General features: G+C 31.4%; 3 protein-coding genes across 3 annotated transcripts; 1 reads left to right on the top strand and 2 right to left on the bottom strand.

The window, feature by feature from the left end:
* The first annotated feature begins 8,598 nt into the window (after positions 1-8,598).
* LOC128134107 (zinc finger BED domain-containing protein RICESLEEPER 2-like) lies at positions 8,599-11,218 on the top strand. The gene is made up of 6 exons (XM_052771530.1): positions 8,599-9,377; positions 9,466-9,936; positions 10,010-10,103; positions 10,178-10,948; positions 11,032-11,067; positions 11,165-11,218. The coding sequence occupies exons 1-6, from the start codon at positions 8,599-8,601 to the stop codon at positions 11,216-11,218; spliced, it is 2,205 nt and encodes a 734-aa protein (XP_052627490.1).
* A 122-nt stretch (positions 11,219-11,340) lies between these two features.
* On the bottom strand, positions 11,341-12,058 carry LOC111880519 (uncharacterized). The gene has a single exon (XM_023876948.3). The coding sequence runs from the start codon at positions 12,040-12,042 to the stop codon at positions 11,389-11,391; it is 654 nt and encodes a 217-aa protein (XP_023732716.2). The 5' UTR covers positions 12,043-12,058; the 3' UTR covers positions 11,341-11,388.
* Positions 12,059-14,432: 2,374 nt separating this feature from the next.
* Positions 14,433-17,850, bottom strand: LOC111880518 (ubiquitin-like modifier-activating enzyme 5). The gene is made up of 14 exons (XM_023876946.3): positions 17,624-17,850; positions 17,005-17,073; positions 16,789-16,902; positions 16,556-16,684; positions 16,384-16,452; positions 16,136-16,288; positions 15,917-15,953; positions 15,701-15,783; positions 15,526-15,600; positions 15,303-15,377; positions 15,101-15,187; positions 14,910-15,022; positions 14,796-14,842; positions 14,433-14,694 (listed from the first exon to the last, which is right to left on the bottom strand). The coding sequence occupies exons 1-14, from the start codon at positions 17,711-17,713 to the stop codon at positions 14,555-14,557; spliced, it is 1,281 nt and encodes a 426-aa protein (XP_023732714.1). The 5' UTR covers positions 17,714-17,850; the 3' UTR covers positions 14,433-14,554.
* Between the last annotated feature and the right edge of the window lie 5,386 nt (positions 17,851-23,236).

A 23,236-nucleotide genomic window follows, 5' to 3' on the forward strand; every position in this document is an offset into this window, starting at 1 on the left:
ATATCACATGCCTTGATGACCGCCATGACTTCTGCAAGAGAAAGACGACTCAAATCCTTGGTTTTCTTAATCACAGCGACATTCATATCCCATGACCTAGGAAGAGCATTTAAAAGTTTCTTGTTGATCTCTGACTTGGTCAAGAAAATCCATGAAATGTTCATGTCAGTTGTGAGTGTGGTGAATCTCTGCAATTGGGCTTCAAGAGTCTCTCCTGGGATGTAGTTAAACATGTTGAATTTCTGTCTCAGCATGTCATGTCGACTCTCTTTCATATCTTCATTGCCCTCATAGACTTCAATCAAGGCTTCCCACAGAGCTTTAGTTGAAGTGTACTCATGAAAACCTTGAGCAATATCAGGGGATAATGCCATGGTTAAGGTGGCTAAAGCTCTTTCCTGTTCTTCAATCAACTCAAAATCCTCATCAGTATAGTTATCAACTGATTTGTCAACCAATTGACCTCCAATAGTTACTGTGATTCTGACAGGGTCTCTAAGAATGCTTCTCCAGATCTTGAAATCTTTCATCTTAATGTATTTTTCAATCCTGTATTTCCACTCGGGAAAGCCTTCAGCAGACATCAACCGTGGAATACGAGTAGTCGTGCCCATAACAGCATCAAGTTCTTGGAATTGAGTTTGACTTTGAGAATCCATCTGAAATTGAAGTAATTTGCAGTGCCAAGATACAGTTTACGATTAATTTAGAAAAGTAAGAGTTTACGGTCGTAATCGGAGTTTACGGTTGGCTTGTTTGCTACCGTAAACTTAGTTTACGGTACGAGTTCACTGTTTTGGAGTTTACTGTTCTTTAATACGGTACTTGAATATTGAGTATTTACGCTTTCTGAATTTGTTCTATTCTGAGAGTAAACTGAGTTAACGGTTGGCAGTAAACTCTCAAAAGGCCTTCAAAACACGAATTTGTCAAGGTAAAACAGTTCCTTCAATACCTAGAATGTTGAATTCGAAGATCAAACAGCGAGAATAATAAGTTATACTCAAAATCTTGATCGAATAGGTTTGATATCAGTTTACTGCTCTGATACCAATTGTTAGTCCCTAATCTGCCTGTGTGTCAATCAGATCCGTTTGATGGTGCGGAATCCCAATCAAACGGATGATGTCAGATCAAATAGAAGAGAAGAAGAAGATGATGATGATGAATCTCAATGTATTAATGAATAGAATGATGATCCGGATACAAGAGATTCACACACACACTAACACACAATAGTTCTTCTGTCTCTTTGGCCGTAAACTCTCTAGGGTTCATCACCCTTTACTCCTCACCCTAATACCTATATTTATACTTGGAGAATATGGGCTTGGTGAACATGGGCCGTAAATGGGTTTATGGCCGTAAACCTGTTTACGGCCGTAAACACCCATTAGGCCGTAAACCTGACTGTAAACTCATAAACATTACAGAAAAATACAATTTCCTAGAAAAGCAAAGTATAAACCATATTTTTGACCCAACAGTATTTGTGGTTGGTCCTTGGTGCGAGGTGACCCCCATTTCTTTGGGTTTCGGTCAGAATCAACCGGTATGTCGGCCATAAGTGTTCAGCATCTAATTATGGTCAATGACTGTTCCGTCGGTAGCGACAAAGTAATCAGAGTTGGAGGTGTTTTATTGGGTATGTTATTCGATGAGCGAATGACATGGTGATATTCTGCATGAGCGGCCAGTTGGGGGAGAAATACCACTATAGATTCCAAGTTTTGGAGAGGCAGAGTTGGTTCTGCAACGATGAAGGGTTCGTTCTTCTTCGGGTTGGAGGGTTTTGATTGATTTCGATTTTCTTGGGTAGATCGTTTATGTTCCGACTATTCAGTTGTACTTCTCAGGCTAATAGATTGAATCTGAGTAATGATAAGGATCTATTTCAAGGGCGAAATCAAATTTAAGTGGGGGAGAATTGTAATATCCTGTTTTGGATCGTCTGTGATTTAGGGCTCGTGAGCTGCAACCCGGGCATGAGGAAGCCTTGAGGTTGTGACGAGTTACTAGAAGCGTAGGGCTTCTCGCCACTTTCCATAGATATGAGGTTCATTGGAAACAGACTTATAACGAAGACGATATGATAGTTTGAAGTTTTGGCAAGTTTAGTCCTTATTAAGAAATGGGTGGCAGACAAGTACGCAGGGCATAAGTATGTGTACGCTCAGCGTACTCATGTGCATGATTTGGACGCGGAGGCCACCTAGTACGCTGGGCGTACTAGGCTTGTAGTGAAAACCCTAATTGTGGGGGTGTGTCCCTATTTAAGGAACATGATGGTCTGATTTATGGCCACCATTTCCAGCCCTCAACCCTCTCAAAACCCTAATTTCCGCCCCTTTAGCTTTAGTGACCATTTGTGAGCTTCTAAGTGTTCTTATGGGATTCTTTGAGTGAAGAAGCAGCATTGAAGAGAATAGAGTTGGAATCCAGGCTTTGGATCTGAGTTGTGGTTGGAGCATCATTTGAAGGTATAAAGCTCAAAGCTTTCTCATCCTTTTTTATTTGTGCATATTATGGTTCATTTTAGGGTTTTTGTCCCAAAGCTTGAAGCTTTATGAGTTGTTGAACTCCAAAGCCGAATAGCAGTCCCTTTAAGTGTTTCTAGTGGAGTGGATTCATAAAAATGAGGTCTTGGACGTTAAAACCACCCCATGCATGAGATATGAGCATTTTTGGGAGTAAAGAGTGAGAGTTTAAGGGTTTGGGACTTCCCCAGCCATGCAAAGGCTCAAATTCATGAACTTTATAGAGTATGAGCCTTTAGGGAGTCCAAATCTGAGAATATAGCTATGATCTTAATGGATTAAGACCAAGGGAGTGGGAAAAAGCAAGTCTGGGACGTACGCCGAGCATACTCCCAGTGCATGCAGCGTAGCATCAAGGATCCCCGATGCATGCATGGCGAGGTAGTACGCCCAGCATACGCATTGCGGTTGACTTTTGTTGACTTTTAGGGTTTGGTAAAATTATGGACTATAGAGGCCATGGAAGGGTAAAATGGTCGTTTATCCTTCTGTGAATTTGTAGTGGTTTTAGCCTAGCTTCTTTGAGGGTCGTTTATTAATTAGAGATAATTATGGTATGTGTTAGGCGGAGGCTAGACCGGTGATTCGTGTACGAGGTTTATTTGCTTGCTTACCAGGTGAGTCTTCTCACTATACTTACCATGAGTGGTAACTTTGTATGACCTGAGGGTCTTGTATGTTTATATTGAGTATTGTGATATCCTGCATTGTATCTTTGTGATTTATGCTGTGTATTATTCTGAGCTTTACTGAGTTAGGACCGGAGGGTCCACCCGAGTTGTGGGACCGGAGGGTCTCCACTGAGACATACTTACCGGAGGGTCTTATTCGATATATAGCCATGAGAGGCTAATGATATATGTATGGTATTTTGGGAACTCACTAAGCTTTGTGCTTACCGTGTTATGTGATATGTGTTTCAGATGCTTTTCAGGATCGCGGGAAGGCGCCGGCTTGATTGTACACACAAGATGGAGTTATGTTTTTGAGGATCCTGGATTTTTATTCAAACAATTATGGATATGTGTTTTTGATAATTTGACACTCTGGGTTTTTGTGAAACGTGTTTATGAGAATTATGTGATTTTAAAATGAAAAAAAAAATGTTTGAAAATTTACGGTATTACAATTGTTTTATTTTGAACTAGGTTACGTTGTCACGGTTGTGTTGATTGTTTTTGACAAACAATGTTTTAATTGTAGTATCTAGTTTTAGTAGTGTACTTTGCTTTTGACAAACAATTTAATCTTTTGATTGCTTTTGGGATTACTTTTTTTTTGTCATCTATTTTGCTCATTTTTTGGTGATTTCTTTCGGGATTGCTTTTGGTCATTTGTTCTACTCATCTGCATAATATGGGCCCAACATACTTCATAAATTGTAAAATACAATCAAGTTCAACATAATATCATTTTCATTGATAAAAGGGTACTCTTGATACAAATAAGATTCATTACAATGCATTGTAAACAACTGCAACTACATCACTTGATCTTAAACCTAACACTACAACTTGTAAACAATTATCCCAAGAAACAAAAACCAACTAATTATTAACAATGTCTTCAGATTTCGATTTTGGACTTCAAGTTCTTGAATTCGGATTTGAAGTCTCTCATTTTTTATTTCCACCTCATGACCATGATTTTCTTCATCTAGTCACTTAATAAAAGCCAGACTTTGGTCCATGTATTGTCAATAGCTTCGATTAGCACATACACATACTAGGGTTATAATAGAAAATCCCCCAAAACAATTACAACATCATACGGCAAGCATAAAATGCCCTACCTGGGTTTCTTTTCGTAGTTGAAGTCCGTATAACACCTATAGCACCACAATTGCAATTCACCATGTTTGATTTTCTATCAACTATGAGAAGAAAGGTGGGAGGATAAGAACAAGATTGAGAAAGAAATGAGGGAGGAAGGCAAATAAACCAGGTTTAAAGTCTGAGAGATATGAAATGATAAAAATACTCCCAACGTGCTTGTCACGTGGGGGTTTCTAACCACAAAACAAATGCACTGCTAAGTGAGGGACCATGCGAGTTACGAATTTTAATAATAAGGATCTTCCGAATTAAAAATCTTGCTCAGGGACTAAGCATGCAGATTCTCCCAAACTACATGGATCATCCGTGTAACTTACCCTAATATAAACATAATAAAGAGGACAGAATAAAAATACAAAAAAGAGGTGTATTTTTGTCATTCCACATGTACCTAATGGCCTAATAGAGTGTTTTAGATGGTAACAACCACATGGACCACACGTGCAACTTTCGAAAACCACGGATACGAGCCATGTCGAAAAGTTAAAAATTCACTAAAAGAGTATATATACTTTCTCACCGGATGCCTTTACAATAGTGATATGAGTAAATTACATTTCTTTTATCCCTATGGTATATATATATATATATATATATATATATATATATATATATATATATATATATATATATATATATATATATATATATATATATATATATATATATATATATATATATATATATATACCATAGGGATAAAAGAAATGTAATTTACTCATATCACTATTGTAAAGGCATCCGGTGAGAAAGGGTCAACAAAAAGTTGATATAATTTAATTATTAAATACAAGTTTTTCTATAAATAAGAACAATCTTTTTGAAAATCAAAATTGGATACAATTGTTATAACTGTTTGTTCTAAATAATGAATACATTCTTATTCGTATTCTTAGTTCTAACTACAATTCTTATTCCAATTTCAAACCTGAAATTTCAGCTACTTGCCATATGAATTAACCACCAACATAGATACAATGATTCCATTCCAACAATATTCAACTTGCACATGAAAAGGTTTCAAACGGAACACGTTGTCATCGTTCATATCACTTCTGCTTCTTTTTTTGTTTTACATGATTCTTTTCATTTTTTCCATATCAAATCAATGACAATCAGACATATATTTACAACTTTTTCTTGTATTTTATACAGAAACCTACAAAGTAATAATATTGATAATTCAAATATAAAAAAAATCATAAAAATCTCATTATTCTAAATTTATTAACGATAAAATCATGCCACTTTTTATCAAAAAAAATCAGCTATTGTTTACAAAAAATGACAAAAAACCGAAAATTGTTTAATATTTGGGATTTAACCGACAATCTTTGATTTTAGCCATTATTCATTAGAAATTTTTCTGTAATTTTTGCATATTAAAAATAAAGTCATTACTTTCTCAACAAAAAATGTCATAATTTTAAAACATCTAATCAGAAAATCAGCAATTGTATTAATTTTATATATTCTTTCTATTTGATAAATGATATTAATTTAATGCATTTTCTCTGGCATAATGTTCTATTTTACTATAAGATTGAAACATTGATCAGAAAATTACATAAAAAATTATTTTTTGGAAAAAAAACCCGATATAAAAAAAAAAGTTGATTATGTCTAAAAAGAATATATATATATATATATATATATATATATATATATATATATATATATATATATATATATATATATATATATATATATATATATATCGATAAGATGTTATAAAAAAAAATTATTTTTAAACAAGTAATTTGTTCTAGTGTCAAAGAGAGATGATATATTTGAATTATAATAAGATAATATGATCTATGATGTAATAATAATAATAATAATAATAATAATAATAATAATAATAATAATAATAATAATAATAATAAGATAAACCCACTAGAAGATTATAGTGAGATAATAATCTCTGTTAAATAACGAGAATACGACAAGATTATAATGCAACAAAACCTTTTGTTAGAAAAAAAAAATTATGGTAAGATAATACCATTTGTCACATAGAGATAATATAATAAGATTTTAATAAGAGAATAATATTTTTATGATAAAGAATATATATATATATATATATATATATATATATATATATATATATATATATATATATATATATATATATATAATACTCTATTATAAAGTATATTAGTCATCTCTTGAATTTTAAGAAGTATAAATTACAAAGGCTTTTTTTGTGCAAATCAATTATGCATAAATATTATTAATACTTGGCAAATTTTTGAAAACTTGAATTAATGAAAGTTATTAAGAAATTTAATTTAGAACAAATGATAATATTAAAATATTAAATACATGTATATAAATTAATTTAAATTTCTAAAACTAAATACCAATATTAATTTTTTACTGTTAAAAAAAGACATTGGTATTAATTACTTTACATAAACTGTATAAACATTCAATACAAATATAAGGTCTAAACATAATTATTTTATTCATAACTAATAATTTTTTTTTATAATTACTAATAATAAAATCTAATAATTATTTCACCGTAAAAAAACTATTCGTCAAAAGAGTAACTACATAATATTATTCTCTTATTAAAATCTTATTGTAGTATCTCTTTTGGAAAATAATTTTTTATTCATAATATGTATGATGTGTTTTTATTTAGAGAAATTTACATAAATATGAAAAGACCACAAAAGTTTGTTATGTAAAATGTTTCATTTATATATGTTTTTATTTAACTTAACTAGTTCAACCGTTTTAATTTAATCGATTCAACCGAGTTTTTGTAAAAACCGATCGATTTGTTCCAATTCAGAAATAAACATAAATCAGTGCTAGTTGTCCGACTCTTTTCCATGGTTCCCGGTCCAACCCTTCGACCGGCCAAGTTGACAAATAAGACATTTGTGATCGATTGAGTCATAGTAGCTTGTTAAATACTTTTGAATCTTTAACCATTCTTTTCTAGATTTTTCGAAAAATTATGAACGTTTATGTAAGAAATTTGATTTACTTTTATAATAACAATGGCTCATTTATAAGTGATGAATTAAAAGAAAATATTTAACGTCTAAACTTTTTCCTGCAAGCTTGACAAGTGATTTCCATACATGAATCAAATTGGCGCGTGGCTAGGGGTGTAAGTGAGCCGAGCTACTCGTGAGCTATTCGGAATCGACTCGTTAAAAACTCGACTCGAACTCGATTTAAACGAGCCCGAGTCGAGCCTGAGCTTTACTCGGGGCTCATTTATTAAACGAACTCGAGCCCGAGCTTTTAAACCGAGCTCGACTAGGACTCGCGAGCTTAAACGAGCTTATATACATTATAATATAAATATTTTTTTTCACTCCTTATATTATATATTTATATTATTAATATTATTAATTTAATAATTTGTTTCCTTAATTTCTTTAATTTAATAATTTGTTTCCTTAATTTCTATGAATTGAAATCAAACAACGTGCCTGCCTTCCTGCCTTTGCCGACCTTCCCCTTATTTCGTACACACATACGGCATATACCCTATGAGAATACGGCGGTCGACATACCATTACTTGTTTACCATCTAGGACGACGTCGCGAGTCGCAACGATAATTAATCCTTTATTTCCAAATTCCAATTGACGATCGACGTAAGTTTATTTCCGAATCCAGTCGACGTTGCCGTCCCGAATCCATCTCGTTCTCAACAGACAACAGGTATGATTATTATTAATTGCTATTTGCGATCCTGTGATAGAATGAATTTATTGATATAGTGATAACAGCGGATTCTTTTTCGTTCATAATTAATATAGTTGTTGTTAAATTATCGCGTGCAACTTCAATGTCTATTATGGGTTCTGGATAGTTTAATCCTAATTCGACTCCTGAAGCTTGAAGAACAGCAAGTGGTGCATTCCATGGATGATGTGTTTATTATAGTATCATATATACTTTCGTTGTTTTGTATTAGTGTTGTAGTTTTAAAAATCTACCAAATTAAAGGAATGAAACTTAAGTATATAGCAATGTGATAACCTGTTTGCTTTTCTTTTCTTTTCTTACATATTAATTCACCTTTTTTACAAATTGCAACCTCATCACCTGTTTGTTGTTTTCAATTTACTTTTGCATAAATATTATGTGTATTTGTTGGTGTTCATGGTGTTATAGTGAGTTGTTTAGTTTTGCATAAATATTATTTCAAATTGATGTATCTAAAATTTGTATTGGTTTCTTATGAAGATTCAATGGATGATGGAGGGTCTACAACAAACCTGTTAAGTCTAATAAATGATATGGGGGTCGAAACAGGTGTTGGGATTGATAATCCGTCAACACAATTAGTACATGGTATGGATCACACAACTACTCCAAATGAAGATACGACAAGTCAAATTCCTAATGAAAATGAAAGTGTGACAGAAAAAAATAACGAAGCTGGTGAAGATGAAGTACAATTAACGAGAAAACGAAAAAAAACATCAAAAGTATGGGATGACTTTGTTGTAGTTACACTCCGAGATGGTACGAAAAAAGCCGAGTGCACTCACTGTAAGTCGAGGTTGGCTGTTACTGGTTCAGGTCCTACATCATCATATAGAAGACACCTAAACAGCTGTATCCCCCATAAACAATGGCAAAAAAACCAACAAAAACTAAATTTTCAGCCTAGTGGGTGTGATGTGGATTCTGTGCCACCATTGATCGGACCGGATACAAAATATGATGAAAACAAGATGAGGGAGGCCATAGCTAATTGGATACTAAGTACTGAGCAACCGTTTGCTACTGTGGAAGATGTCATGTTTGTGAAAATGATGAGGACAGCTACTCCATTGTTTGAGAAAGTAAGCAGAGTTACAATTACATCAGACTGTTTTAAGGTATACGAGCATGAGAAGAAAAGGTTGAAAGCCCTTACAAAAGCTGCCTCTAAAATCAGTTTAACAACTGATTGTTGGAAGTCTTCGCATCAGAAAATTGAGTATATGGTTATTACTGCACACTTTGTAGATCATAATTGGAGGTTTAACAAGTTGCTCAATTTTAATATTTAATTATTTATCTTTTTCTTTCTATCATATTTTAATTTATATCTCAACGTTTTTCTATAGATTACAGAAACGTGTATTAAGTTTTGTACATGTTCCTCCTCCTCGTACTGCGGTTGATATTGCTGATGGTATTTACAAGTGTTTGCAAGAGTGGGAAATTAAAGATAAGATTTTCACCATCTCAGTTGACAATGCAGCTTATAATGACAAAGCTTTAAGAAGATTGAAAGAAACTTTTTCGCGTGTAAGAAAACTTTCATGTGGTGGTAGATTATTTCATATACGGTGTTGTGCACATATATTGAATCTTCTAGTGAAAGATGGTCTTGCAATAATTGATCATATCATCGGTGATGTTCGTGAGGGTATAAAGTATATTAACAATTCGGAGGGTAGACGTCTAAATTTTTCAAAGGCTGCACATCAAATGCAAATACGTGATCGGAAGTTAATGCTTGATGTTCCAACACGATGGAACTCAACCTATGATATGTTATGCATGGCTCTAAAGTTCAAAGATGCTTTCCCACGGTATAATAAAATATACCTTAAAGTTTTTAACACATGGTCATATTCACTAACACCTTAATTGTGGTTTTCTCAGGTATGCAGAGTATGAACCACATTTTCATCACTTGCCAACTGACGAAGATTGGGAAAATGTTCAAAGTGTATGTGAAATTTTGAAGGTTTTTAAGGTTTGTGTTTAATATGCATAATATTTTAAAAATAAATGATTTTTTTGTTGACTAAATCCAACGATTATGTTTAGGTGTGCACGAATATCATCTCAGGCAGTGATTATCCTACTGCTAATTTATATCTAATTGAAGTGTTTAGAGTGAAGCAAACTCTTGATAAAGGTTCATTATCTGCAAATGATTTTATTCGTGATATGGTGAAGAAAATGAAGGAAAAGTTTGACAAGTATTGGGGTGAGTGCCACCTTGTAATGGCAATAGCTTCTGTGTTAGATCCACGGTTCAAGATGAAGTTGGTTGAATTTTGTTTTCCAACACTTTATCAAAATTCAGACGAGAACATTAAAGAAGTGAAGAATGCACTTTATGAAATGTATTCAGAGTATTTAGAGATGCATGATACATTAGTTAGGGAATCTGCAGCACATGGAAGTGAACATGAAAGAAATGTTTTAGGGTTGAATGAAGGTACATCACTTGGATCTGGATGGGAGGCATTTGGAGAGTTCATAAAGACTGTAGATTTGGAGAGACCAGAAAAGTCAGAGCTTGATATGTATTTAGAAGAAGGTGTTTATAGGGAGAAAGGACAAACAGGAATGGAATCATTTAATGCTTTAGAGTGGTGGAATGTGCACAAGTTAAAGTATCGTGTTTTGTCATTGATGGCTAGAGATGTACTTGCAATCCCGATTTCTACTGTTGCATCTGAAGCAACTTTTAGTGCCGGGGGTAGAGTGATTGATCCATATCGAGCTTCATTGGGGTCCGACACTGTACAAATGTTGATTTGCGGAGGAGATTGGATTAGGCAAGTTCATGGAGTTAAGAAAAAATTAAAGGTATATCTGAAATAATCAAAACTACATTATAATTCTTATTTTAATAGTTTAAATTATTGATTTTCAACCTTTTTATTTTGTAGAAAGAGGAGTTTCCTATTGAGGTTTTACTGCCTGAGGTGAACACAAAGTAATTGAAGGTAATTAGATGTGTTAAACAACAAATTGCTAATCTGAATAATATTTCAAAAAATGATTCCTTTGTACATTTTGCAGGTTTTGTGTATCGGAGGAGTGAAGCTGCATAAAGGAAGATTTGTCTATTTCTAGTCATTCAGTAATTAGGAGTTTAACTACTATTTTTGTAATTTGAGTTTTTACTCTTTATGTTTTTATAAATGGTTATATTTTAGACATTAAATCAATGCAAATGGAGAATCTATGAATGTATGTTTTGAAGTTAGAATTTGGATTATTCCCTTGAATATATGATAAAAAAATTAAACGAGCCCAAAAACCATAAACGAGCTTGAGTCGAGCCTAAGCTCATTTAGGCTCGCGTGACAAACAAAACGAGCCGAGCTTGAGCCGAGCTCGAGCTTCTTCTTTTTCCTACGAGCCGAGCACGAGCTTTGAAATTGGGCTCGAAACGAGCCGAGCTCGAGCTCGAGCCAACATACATTTATACGAGTTCGAGCCGAGCTTAGGAATGTTCGGGCTCGGCTCGGCTCATTTACACCCCTACGCGTGGCCCTTTCCTTCATCTTCTCTACTCTCTCCACCTCCTCACGTGCCCGCTCCCACATGTGCCTCGCACGTGCGAATTCCGACTGCGCCATCTCTATTTCCCGCCGTGTCATCTCCTTCACGCGCTCCGCGTATGCCTTCTCCATGGCGGCGCTATGAATTTGTTCCGCCACTCGCCATTTTACCGTCTCCACCGCAAACGGCGGCTTAATTGGCCGGAGACTGATGGACAGTTGGAGGTCCAGGGAAGGTCCTCCACCTGCACCACCACCATCCAAGGAACGTTGGAGGTCGTCTGATCGGAAAGCCATGAGATCCGATGGCCATGGTGAGGCACATGAGTAGGAGGGTGTGGCATAAGGCATACTTATAGGGAGGAGTTGTAATTCCTTCTCATTATCTTCCATTGTGGCAAAGAGAAGCACTGCTATACGGCTTTATATAAACCTGTTTTTTGGATGCTATTATATTTTATCCATTTATTGTGGTTTATATTTATATAAATTTTTTTGATAATAAAAAATTTATTCGATTAAAGTGCATTATCATAGACGGATCTGTAAAGGATTTATTTGTATGTACGTATATGAAAAGTGTAAATTTTTTAATATAAAATGAGAAAAAAAAACATTTTTAATAACGACATGTATCCAAATCATGTGTTTAATATAAGTCCATGGGTAAAACTTTTTGTAAGTCTTTACTGTAGTCTGTAAAAGTAGAAAAATAATAAAATATTGATAACGAGTTGTAGTGTATTTTTTGAATACTTTTGTAGAAGAATCAAAAATATCCAAAGAGATGTGTATAGTAGCCTTTCTTCCCATGCAAAATGACCTGACACAGACTTGGTATTGGAAAGACATATGTGTCCTTAGTCTGTGTTGGCATATCTGTGGGGTAAGCCGCGACAATGAAGGGTAGTATGGTCATATTTCAAAAAACGAAGGGTAATTTTTTTTTTTTTTTTTTTTGTCTAAAATATTTAGGTTTGGAAGAAAGATTTGTTACCAAGACGTCTGAGCAAAAGAAAGGCTTTTAATAATTACTTGACAACATTTTCAAACGAACAGAATAACATTATTGCCACTGAAATTAAAAACAAAAATATTAAAGAATCAGTTCAAGAAATATGGGTTTTAAGGATGACAAAAGTAGTCATTCTAGGTAGTAATGTCTTCATTGTAGCTCCTCATGTCGTCATTGCAATTTCGTGCATTTAAGGTCATCGTTAAAATTGTTACTTGTGATCGCTATTGATAAGTTTTTTTTTGTTAGACAACTTGTTGCGGTAAATATTTAAACTTTTATACAGATATAATTGCAGATGTAGGACTTTTTTACAATCGGTCCATGTAGTTGTCAAACATGTTGATTTAATACAACTATCTAATTCACTATATGTTTGTCCTTATAGTTTCATTTTTTGTTTGGTTGGTCATTTACGTTTGTAAAATGACATTTATATCCTTTTTACTTTATTACATATTTTTCCTTTAATTAATTTATATATTATTAAATGATAAATGGCACTGCCATATCCCACCCCACCACTACAACCGCCTTCAAATGCTGAACAATGAAGTTTTCGAGCTAGCTTATAGCTTCAATGAGGTTGTGAAATGCGATTGTGACATAATTTAACTTTCTAATGGTTTTACCCCCAAGTAAATGTCATCAATTTAGCTCATAATTTCCTTTGGATTCAAATTTGAAAGCGATTCAATGTTGATTTGAAAAGTACAACTCATTTTGAAATATTTGTGATGCACATTAAGCGTAACGTAGTTTTTGGATGTCATAAACCGTTGGATTGGAATCCTTGATCTATGTGTAAGTATTGTTTACTAATGAATTGGAACAAGACATGTAAAAAAATCCCCAATTTACTTAAAACACATTTCAAGAGGATAAGCTTATGGTGGATTCGAGTCAAAGCTTGGGCATTATGAAGTGACCCATCACAAAGGGATATGACATCATCCGCATGGAAATATGGGACGCCTTGAAGCCGTGATTGCCCGCTTTAACTCCCCAAAAAACATCATGTGAAATAGCTTATTGAATAGCCACATGCAAACCTTCTATAACAATTATAAACAAAATTATATTGAAGTAAAATAATAATCGAACTTGATTGCTATTTGCTATTAGCTTTATGTAAAAACTAATACCAAATAGACAGTTTCATTTACAAACTAAAAAATATGAAGCATCTTAAGTAAAAATAAAAACAGCTGCATGTTGTATTATAGGTTTTGAGAAAAGACAAATTAGCATGTTTGTTGACCATCTTATATCAGATAAAACAATGCAAAAGTAGTGATTTTGTCATGGCTACCATGAATACATGATTGAAAATTTGAAATTATTTTGTGACAGAACTCGGGGCAAACAATGAAGATTCTTTTTAAGTTTGGAGGCAAATTATTCCATTATCAACTGCAATTTCAAATAAAATATGATATTGTATACAATCTTTGAATATTATTTGTCCATAAAAGACAATAAATTTTGATGTAATTATAAGCAACTTCATAATTCATAGTCATAGTGCTAACTTCTTCTAATTAGCATACAAGTACACAATATACAGTAGCTGTTAGATTAGATATAGGGAAATTTATTAAACTGATATTTCTAATTGAGTTATTTAAAAAAAAATAACATTTTTTTTAGTTTTCTGAAAAATGACAACTAATTAGCATGAAGACCCGCCTGTTTAGTTTAGCCAAAAAAAAATGAAGAAGTAAATAAAAAAAATACTTTTGGTTGAAGTGTTTGTTGGAGCAAAATGTAAAGAAAAGAGTATTAAGTTTTTATAAAATTAAAAACAAGTCTAAAATATGAAAACGAAAAGTAGGAATAAGCCAAAATTGTTGTTTTTATCAGTCAATTTTGTATACTAAAATCAGAAAACTAGTCAGCATGAAGAGCCTCGAGTTGTCTTTTGAGATCTTCAAGATCATCAACAGTCTCCACACTTTCTTTTGAGACCGTTGGCTGCTGATACACATCTGCATCCGGAAGCTCCCGGGTAAGACCTTCCGGAAGCACATCTGCAAAAGTTTTTTAATTCCTTTATTTATCCACTACACTTGCTAGCAATCAAATAAATAAATAAATAAAAATATTAAACCCAAATTGACTATTTTGTAACCTGAAGTTTGTGCATTTACAACATCAACCTCGCAATCATCAACAACACTGAAAAGAAAAGGCAAAAAAATAAGATTAAGTGCTTAAGTCATTAAGTCAAAAGAAACAGTTATACCTTATATTCCATTCATTCTCTGCATGGATTGGGATTTCTATTGTTGATAATTCTTCCTCCATCTTTGCTTTAGCAGCTGCATCCCTTGCAGGCTTCACAACCATGTATTCTTTCTGCATATAATATTTAATTATTTATAAATTATAACCAGCCAACAACCTCAAAAAATCTTTAAATAAAAAAAGATTTACCTGTCGCTCTAGGCAAGGTCCATTTGAACATTGAGGATTTGGCTTCATTGACATTGTTGGGAAGTAATCTTTTAGAGCATTGTATCCCTGATAATATCAATATCAATAATGTTTATCAGATTAGTACAAAAAAAAAAAAAAAAAAAAAAACAACATATTAAAAATTTTAAAATAAATAGAGAGAGAGTTGTGTAATATTTACCAAGTAGGGTGAGACCTGTCCGAATTTCAACAAGAACTTGAGTGTGTTCTGGACTAATAGCCCAGCAACAACCCCCTATAAAAATAATTCAAATTGTTACCCATAAAAACCAGAATGTACACAATATGATTTATTTATTTTTTTCATAGAGATTAAAAGTAAATATACAAAAAGCAACCGATTTGCTTGAGTTTAAAAGTAAAAAAGTGGAGAGTTTACTGACCATAGTAGTAGGCAAAGATGCAGCACACACTCCTTCACGCTTAAGTGTTCGCTCATCCACCCCAGATGCTACAACCTAAAACAAAAGGAAAATTACATTTTATATACAGTTTATATGTATATATATGTATGTCAAATTAATAAACTCAATAAAAGATATGTTTCATTATATTTACCAAAGGAGGAGCACATGCAAAACAAGCAGTTTCTCCAGGTATCAGTAACTGTATGTGACCTGAAACAGCATCCTCAGACACACCTGCCCAAGAAAAACTCGATCCCTCATTTTTATTCTTATTTTAAAATACCCTCAAAAGAATTTTATGGTAGTTTTCCAAAATGATGAGGAAAAAAAAAAAAAAAAAAAAAAAGTTCATTTATGATTTACTTACCAGATTCCATCCAAGTCTGATTCAGTTCATTGCAAGCCTGTAAAAACAAAACTAGGTTAGAATTCAACTATTTAAAGAAAGGCACAAAAATTGAGTGGACAATAAAAAAGAAAAAAAAATCCACTTATATATATATATATATATATATATATATATATATATATATATATATATATATATATATATATATATATATATATATATATATATATATGTCACCTGATTTACAACCATCCTTGCTTCATAATTATCTACACAGCTCAAAACAAGATCAACTCCAGTGCCTTGTTTATCTTGGCGAAAAGATTTGTTTTTGAGACTTGAAACAAAAGTTTCAAAACCTTGAACTGTTGTTATGTTCATGGTAAAACTCTGACAATGTTAAACAAATTAGAAAGTGAAAGTAAGTCACAAGTTACAAAAAAGGATATGTGATTGTGATGTTATTAGTTCTGTTCAAATATTACCTCAAGAACCACATCCGGATTTATTTCTGATAAAGTTTGAACAGCAGCATCAGTCTTAGTCATACCAACCTGAGAAATATACATATACATGTTACAACTTATATACAAAAGTAGTTTACAGTTTACAACCCTAACAATATTGTATTATAAATTATTATAATCACATTCACACCTGTTCAGGTCGGAAAAATAGCCTATTCATGTTGGCTAATTCCACTGTGTCATAATCATACAACAAAAGACGACCTATACCACATCTTGTAAGCATTTCAGCAGCAACACTCCCTACCCCACCAATACCCTGTATGTACAAACAACAATGTAATCAATTCAATGAAGTGTGAAAAATGGAAGGGTAGTTTAGTCAAAAGAATGATGAATTGAAAAGATGGGTTCAGTACAGACAACTATGGCAACTGAAAAATCTCGTATTCTTTCGTAATTGTCCACAATACCCATCCGCTGCAGTGCCATGAGCCTGCTATAAGGGTTGCTGTCTACAACCTCTGCACTCATATCCTGACATCAAATCAAAAGCATCATTACAAATTTACAATCACTTTGGTTTACAGAAATTAGTTGCAGCTGATATAGAATATTGATCTAGACAAAAGTCAAAACCTTGACTTTTGATCGGCGAGTTGATCCAGCCATTGCAAGACTGGTGAGATTCTCTACTCGCAATCGAATCTGCCACCACAAAAGTCATAATTGATTACAACAAAGGTGAAACGTATCGGAATTCATCAACTTATTATGCTAAAGGCGTGCTGACATTTCAACTTAACATAATTAGATAAGCATTCTGTTAAGTTGGTGTGATTACTAATTAATATGAAAGAAACAAAAATCATGGAATTGATCGATTGAAACTACCAGTAACTTCATTATGCATGTCCAATGATCAGATTAGCTTCAAAAAACATATATTGAAGTAGCATTGTGTAAGTTAGATGGGATAGATTCCACACAAGCAACGGAATTGAATAATTTCTAGTTTCATTTTGTTTTTATTCCGATCCAGAAGAACATACGTTAACTGATTAACGAAAATGTTAAAAATCCTAATAAGAAATTTAGGGTTTTGCAAGCATCGATATTAAATTATTAACCCCTGATTCGCAACATTTCTAACACGAAAACCACACCGGATTAATCGATTTCATCCGAACTTCATAAGGAACAAACAGACTACATGCAATTCAAGAAACGGATGAATTCAAATTTTACAGGAAGTTACTTGATCAATGGAAGCTTGATGAGATGGATCCGACAATGAAGTCTTGAGATTTTGGAGATCGGTTAACATCCCTTTCAATTCCACCTCCATAGCTGCTACTGCTTTTGATTCCCTCGGCGTCGATCGATTGAGTGCAGGATCTCTTGGTGAAGAGCAGGAGTTTGGCTTGGCACTGCAGCTGTTACAACGATGATGCCTGTCTTGCTGCCGTTGTTAATTCCCCTTTTGCTACATAAATAAAGGGGTTTTGTTCCGATACAAACAGTGTTGTTATAAGTTTCATAAAAACTTTTTTTACTTTTTTTTTCTATAGAATAGGATTGTGCTGTTACAATTTTATTTTATTTTTTTTATTGAAAGGTGAATACTATTAAAAAAATATCCATTAAAATGAGATGGTATTGTAAGAATCTTTAATGGATAATATAGAATTTATGTTATAGGAGATGGTATTGTAAGAACCAATAGATTTTATAGATTGTATTTTCAGTTTTTGGGTAATATATACTTAACTATAATTATTTTATAATATTTAATATTTATCTTCTTAAGTTTTATTATGTTTTAGATTAATTAAAATGTTTAATTATATTATACTAATAATTTTATAATGATCATAGTATTTTAGTTTTTTATTTTGTGTTTATAACTATATATAATATTTTATCATCTTCGTTATTTTTGAGGGAAAAAAAAGAGCGATATAGTTATTTTCTTATTTTTTCTATCAAAATATGATTAAATTATTAAATTTACTTCGGTATCATATTACTTAGAATTGACAAAGAAGTTTAATGCACGATATTATGATCATATATAATAAATTATAACTGTTTACTAAGTACTAATTCGTCATGTTTGAGGTGACAAATTATGATTTTTATCTGTAAATTATATGTAAATTTTAAAATAAAATTTATCAAAAAAAAATAAGTTTTAAAAGTAATTGTTATAGTAAACATTGTATAGAATACTAGAAAAATGAAATATGTTATTTAAGAAAATGTTAAATTTTAAAAATTGACATATATTCACCTAATCAAGTTTTCAAGTTAGATTTTAAAATGAAATTTTTTTTTTAAATATATATATATATATATATATATATATATATATATATATATATATATATATATATATATATATATATATATATATATATATATATATATATATATATATATATATATATATATATTAGAAAGGCTAAAAATATCAAAATATATAATTGAGCTTTAGCCCATTTCCATCTCTTGTAATGGATCCTTCGAAGCAATTAACTTAGTGGGCATTTTAGCCCATGTCCGTGAATAAACTTGTCATCACTCAGCCCTCCCCCTATCTGTGCACAAAATTAGTTTTTTAAAGACAAAAGGGTATGAAATTTGTATAACTGATTTGTAACTAAGATTTGTAATTACTCTAATCCAATTATATATATTTATGAATGAATTTCGTTTAAAACTTTCCCTTCGATCTCAGCCTTTAGATTTTTTCCACGTTAAATAACAATCATTTAAAATCCCTATTTACAGTTTTTCAATGCACTCCAACACGTCTCCACCTTATATCGGCTCCTTCCAATGATCTTACAGTTTCTGACTTTCTTCGCCCCACGATCCCATCTCTCCGCTCTGCTCCTTCATACTTCAACTCCTCACACAACTTGTTAATATAATATGTTATTTGTGCATTTTGCATTTTCTCTCTCATTGACACAAAATAAAAATGGAGTCGAATTCAAGGGGAAGAGAAGAGTAGTTCGTTAATCTCTTATTGTGGATTATGAATTGTAGAAATTGGACGGAGATGCAGTCGAATCAAGGTCTTCGATTGTTTTGTTATTTACTAGAATGTATGTCTTTTTGTTTCATGGCCCATGTTAGTTTTCCACAATGTTCTCGAGATCTTTTTCTCTCACTTTCATCTAATACATGTAATTCTTTAATCTTAAATGTTGTTTATTCTCTTTACCATAGACTTAGTTATTTCTAAGTTTTTTCATCATTTGTTGATATTAGTCTACTTATTCAATAAAACCAAATAGATCATCACGAATCGAATAAAAACTAAAATATGTCATTATTTAGGTAGAATGATGAAAAAACATTTCTAAAAATGAAAAAATAAAGCATTTAGACAAAAATAAATTGCATAAAGTAACTAAGTAAGTATATTGTGGCACTACTCGATCCTTATTAGTCGTAGAGGTTTATCTGCAGTTACTTCATCACATGAGGCGTGGTCTCATATTTGTAGTAGGCGATTGGATTGGTTAGTGCGCGAAAACTAACCCCGGAACCTTTGTTAGGGAAGGACACTTTCCTCTCTCTCTCTCTCTCTCTCTCTCTCTCTCTCTCTCTCTCTCTCTCTCTAAATTATGTAGAAATGTTTTTAGGAAATTATATATGTCAAGATTATAAATTAAAACCATAACTTGATTGAAATATATAACAAAATTAGATATATGTGAATACACAAAAACTGAAAAGCACACAATGGCCTGACTTTGTTAATAATCACATAAAATTTAAAATATATATCTTGAAAGAATCACATGTGTGTGTTAAATAATAAATCATTAAGTTTATCATGCATATTAATCACCAATTCGGTCGAGTTTTATAATATTGTTCGCTTCAGTAATGGACAATCGGGGATTACTCTGATTTTGTAACACGTCTTGGTAAGGGGCCGAGTAGGGAGTACTCATTAGATATAATCAACATTTACTATGCATTAATTAATTTTTTAAAATAACTAAAATGATTGGTCAACAGTCAATCATACATGCACACAATAGATAGTTATAACACAATAACCTAGCCTATATATATATATATATATATATATATATATATATATATATATATATATATATATATATATATATATATAACACCCATGTTTCTTGCTAGGCATATCCTATAAAATATGTATTTACGTCGGTCGACGATTGTAACATTTTAAGAATAAGTGAAAGATAATTATTTGAGTATATGTTATAAGCATGGACATTTGACAAATATTATGTGTATATAATATTTGTGTAAAAAAATTATTTTAAAAACTTAATAAATATGGCGAAAACAAACGTTAAAAATAAAAAGATTATTTAGGATAAATAATCTTAACGAAAGTTGTAACGAACCTAAAATTACAAATTATATGTTATAAGATGTATTTGGTCTAAATACATTTAAGAGTGAACCTAAGTAGTGAAACGATAATTTTCCGTTACACCTGTTTTTCGATAATAATTAACCAGGTACTTTTTACGACGTTAGTTATTGATTATAAATGATTTGAATAAAATTTTATTATAAATGGTATAATGATTTTATTAATAAATTGTTAAGGGACTATAGTGTATCTTGAACGATATACTGTGTTAATACAAGAATAACTGAGGGACCATAAATGTAATTATAATTGATTTGTGAATTGCACACCAAGATACTTGTAAGAAATATAAGAAATGTTTTACATATCTTATTAATTAAAAATAACATGTGTTGTTTAAATATGTAATCGTACAATTTCATTTAATAAAAAGGTATACTTATTTTGTTTTTCTATTGACTCTTGTAACTAGAGTTATACGTGTCAATAATTTTAAATGAGTAAGCATTACGAAAGATAAGAGATAGGTGGTTTGAATTCTAGTATAAATAGCAACATCTTGAATTATTTTCATATATCAACGAAAGTCTTTCAAGAAATTATTTTTGGATATCACTTCACTCATAATAAGATGAAAATAACTATGCACCCACCTGACTACTACACTTGTTATAAAATCTCTTTAACATTTGTATATTAGTAATGTGTCATTCGGACACATATAGTTAAATTAATTATGACAAACATTATCATAATTAAATATTAAATGCATTTATTATGAAGATTATTAATGTATTTTACTTTTAATTATGACACTATAATCCATAATAAATAAATTTTATGTTTAATTATGATAATATTTGTTATAATTAATGTTTTTTATATATGTAGAAAATCTCAATGTTAAAAGTTAACACCGATTAAGCTTATGTAAAAATAATATATATGATTGGGGTTTAAAAGTAAAGTATAGATTGACCATTAATTTTAATAGTTTTTCGATTCCTCTTATTATAATTTTGAGTATATTCCTTATAATCTTCCACAATTCTCATGATAATCGTGTTATTCGTGGAACATCATTTTCTCGATAAATAAATAAGGAAAATATGTCTGTGTCGTCATGTAGCTGGTATGTCATTAATTTATTTATAGAAATATTAGTCATATGTTTTACTAATTTCAGATATTGATCAACGCTCATTTATAGAAGAATACTTTTCGTTTAATATATAACTAGGTGAGAGACCCGTGTATTACACGGGTTGATTTAAAAAAAGATTAAACATTAAAATGTAAACATAAAATATTTTTTAATGTAAAACTTTAAAATAAGAAAGGAAGAAACATATTTATTGCAATTTAATATTATATATATGATATTTATTACTTTACATATATAAGTATATGACTTTAATTTTAAAAATTAAAACAAATCAAAAATCAAAAATTAACAAGTGGACTATATTTATTTCAAAAATACTACAAAATGACAAATGTTAAAACTCATGAGAGCTTGACATATGACAAAAAACCTTTATTTATGAAGGGGATAATCTAATATCAAAAACAACTCAATTCCTTCCTTATTAAATCGATCATATCTTTTAAAAGATAAAAGATGCACTATATAAAAATGGTGGGGACTAATCTATGAACCAAAAAAAAACATAGAATATATTTAATTTACCGTATATGTTCATATTTTTACTTTGTCGTGTTTATTCATAAAGTTTAATTTAGCAAGCGGTTATCATTCAGTTGTGTACGTAACATATTATTTTATATACATAAGATATATTTAATGATTAAAATCATGAGAACAAAGCATCCGAGCTTGTGAGATTTAATTGATGGCCATGGCCGTTGTTATTATCGATGGTTAATGGTAAAAACAAGATTGTCTAGTGAAAGAGGTTTTTGGATTTAGGGGGTGTTTGGCTTATTTTGGAAAAGTTATAAAAAGTCAGGATTTCCTGGTTTTTCCAAAAAGTTCATTTTCTTTTTATAAAAACTTTAAAAATTGCTTTTAAAACCAGTTTTGTTAAACATCTTTTGTTTTTATTTTTTTTTCTAAAAATGACTTTCGGGTTGTGAAAAGCTAAGTCAAACACCACCATAATTTTGATATGTTTTATTAAACTTTACCATATGCCATATTAGTTTTTCATGAGAGTATGCAATTTTGTTTAGATATGTTTGATACTATGAGATCGCAAATTTTAGTATGATAGTGCATGATCCATAAAAAATCTAATTGAAATGTCATAAACCCAAACCACATCATATTTGGTTATAAGTATTATATTAAAAATCCGATTTTTTTGTTTGATCCATTCTCATCCTAATCAAATTATGTCATTTAGGTAAACAAAAATGCTTCAAATATATGTCAATGATGGCCTAATTGTTGATGTGCGTAATTATGTATAAGATATACAATATCCAAACCATGCATGTCCAAAATATCGCTAATGTTCCATGTTTATT

Source organism: Lactuca sativa, chromosome 5, assembly GCF_002870075.4.
Source record: "Lactuca sativa cultivar Salinas chromosome 5, Lsat_Salinas_v11, whole genome shotgun sequence".
NCBI classification, from domain to species: Eukaryota; Viridiplantae; Streptophyta; class Magnoliopsida; order Asterales; family Asteraceae; genus Lactuca; species Lactuca sativa.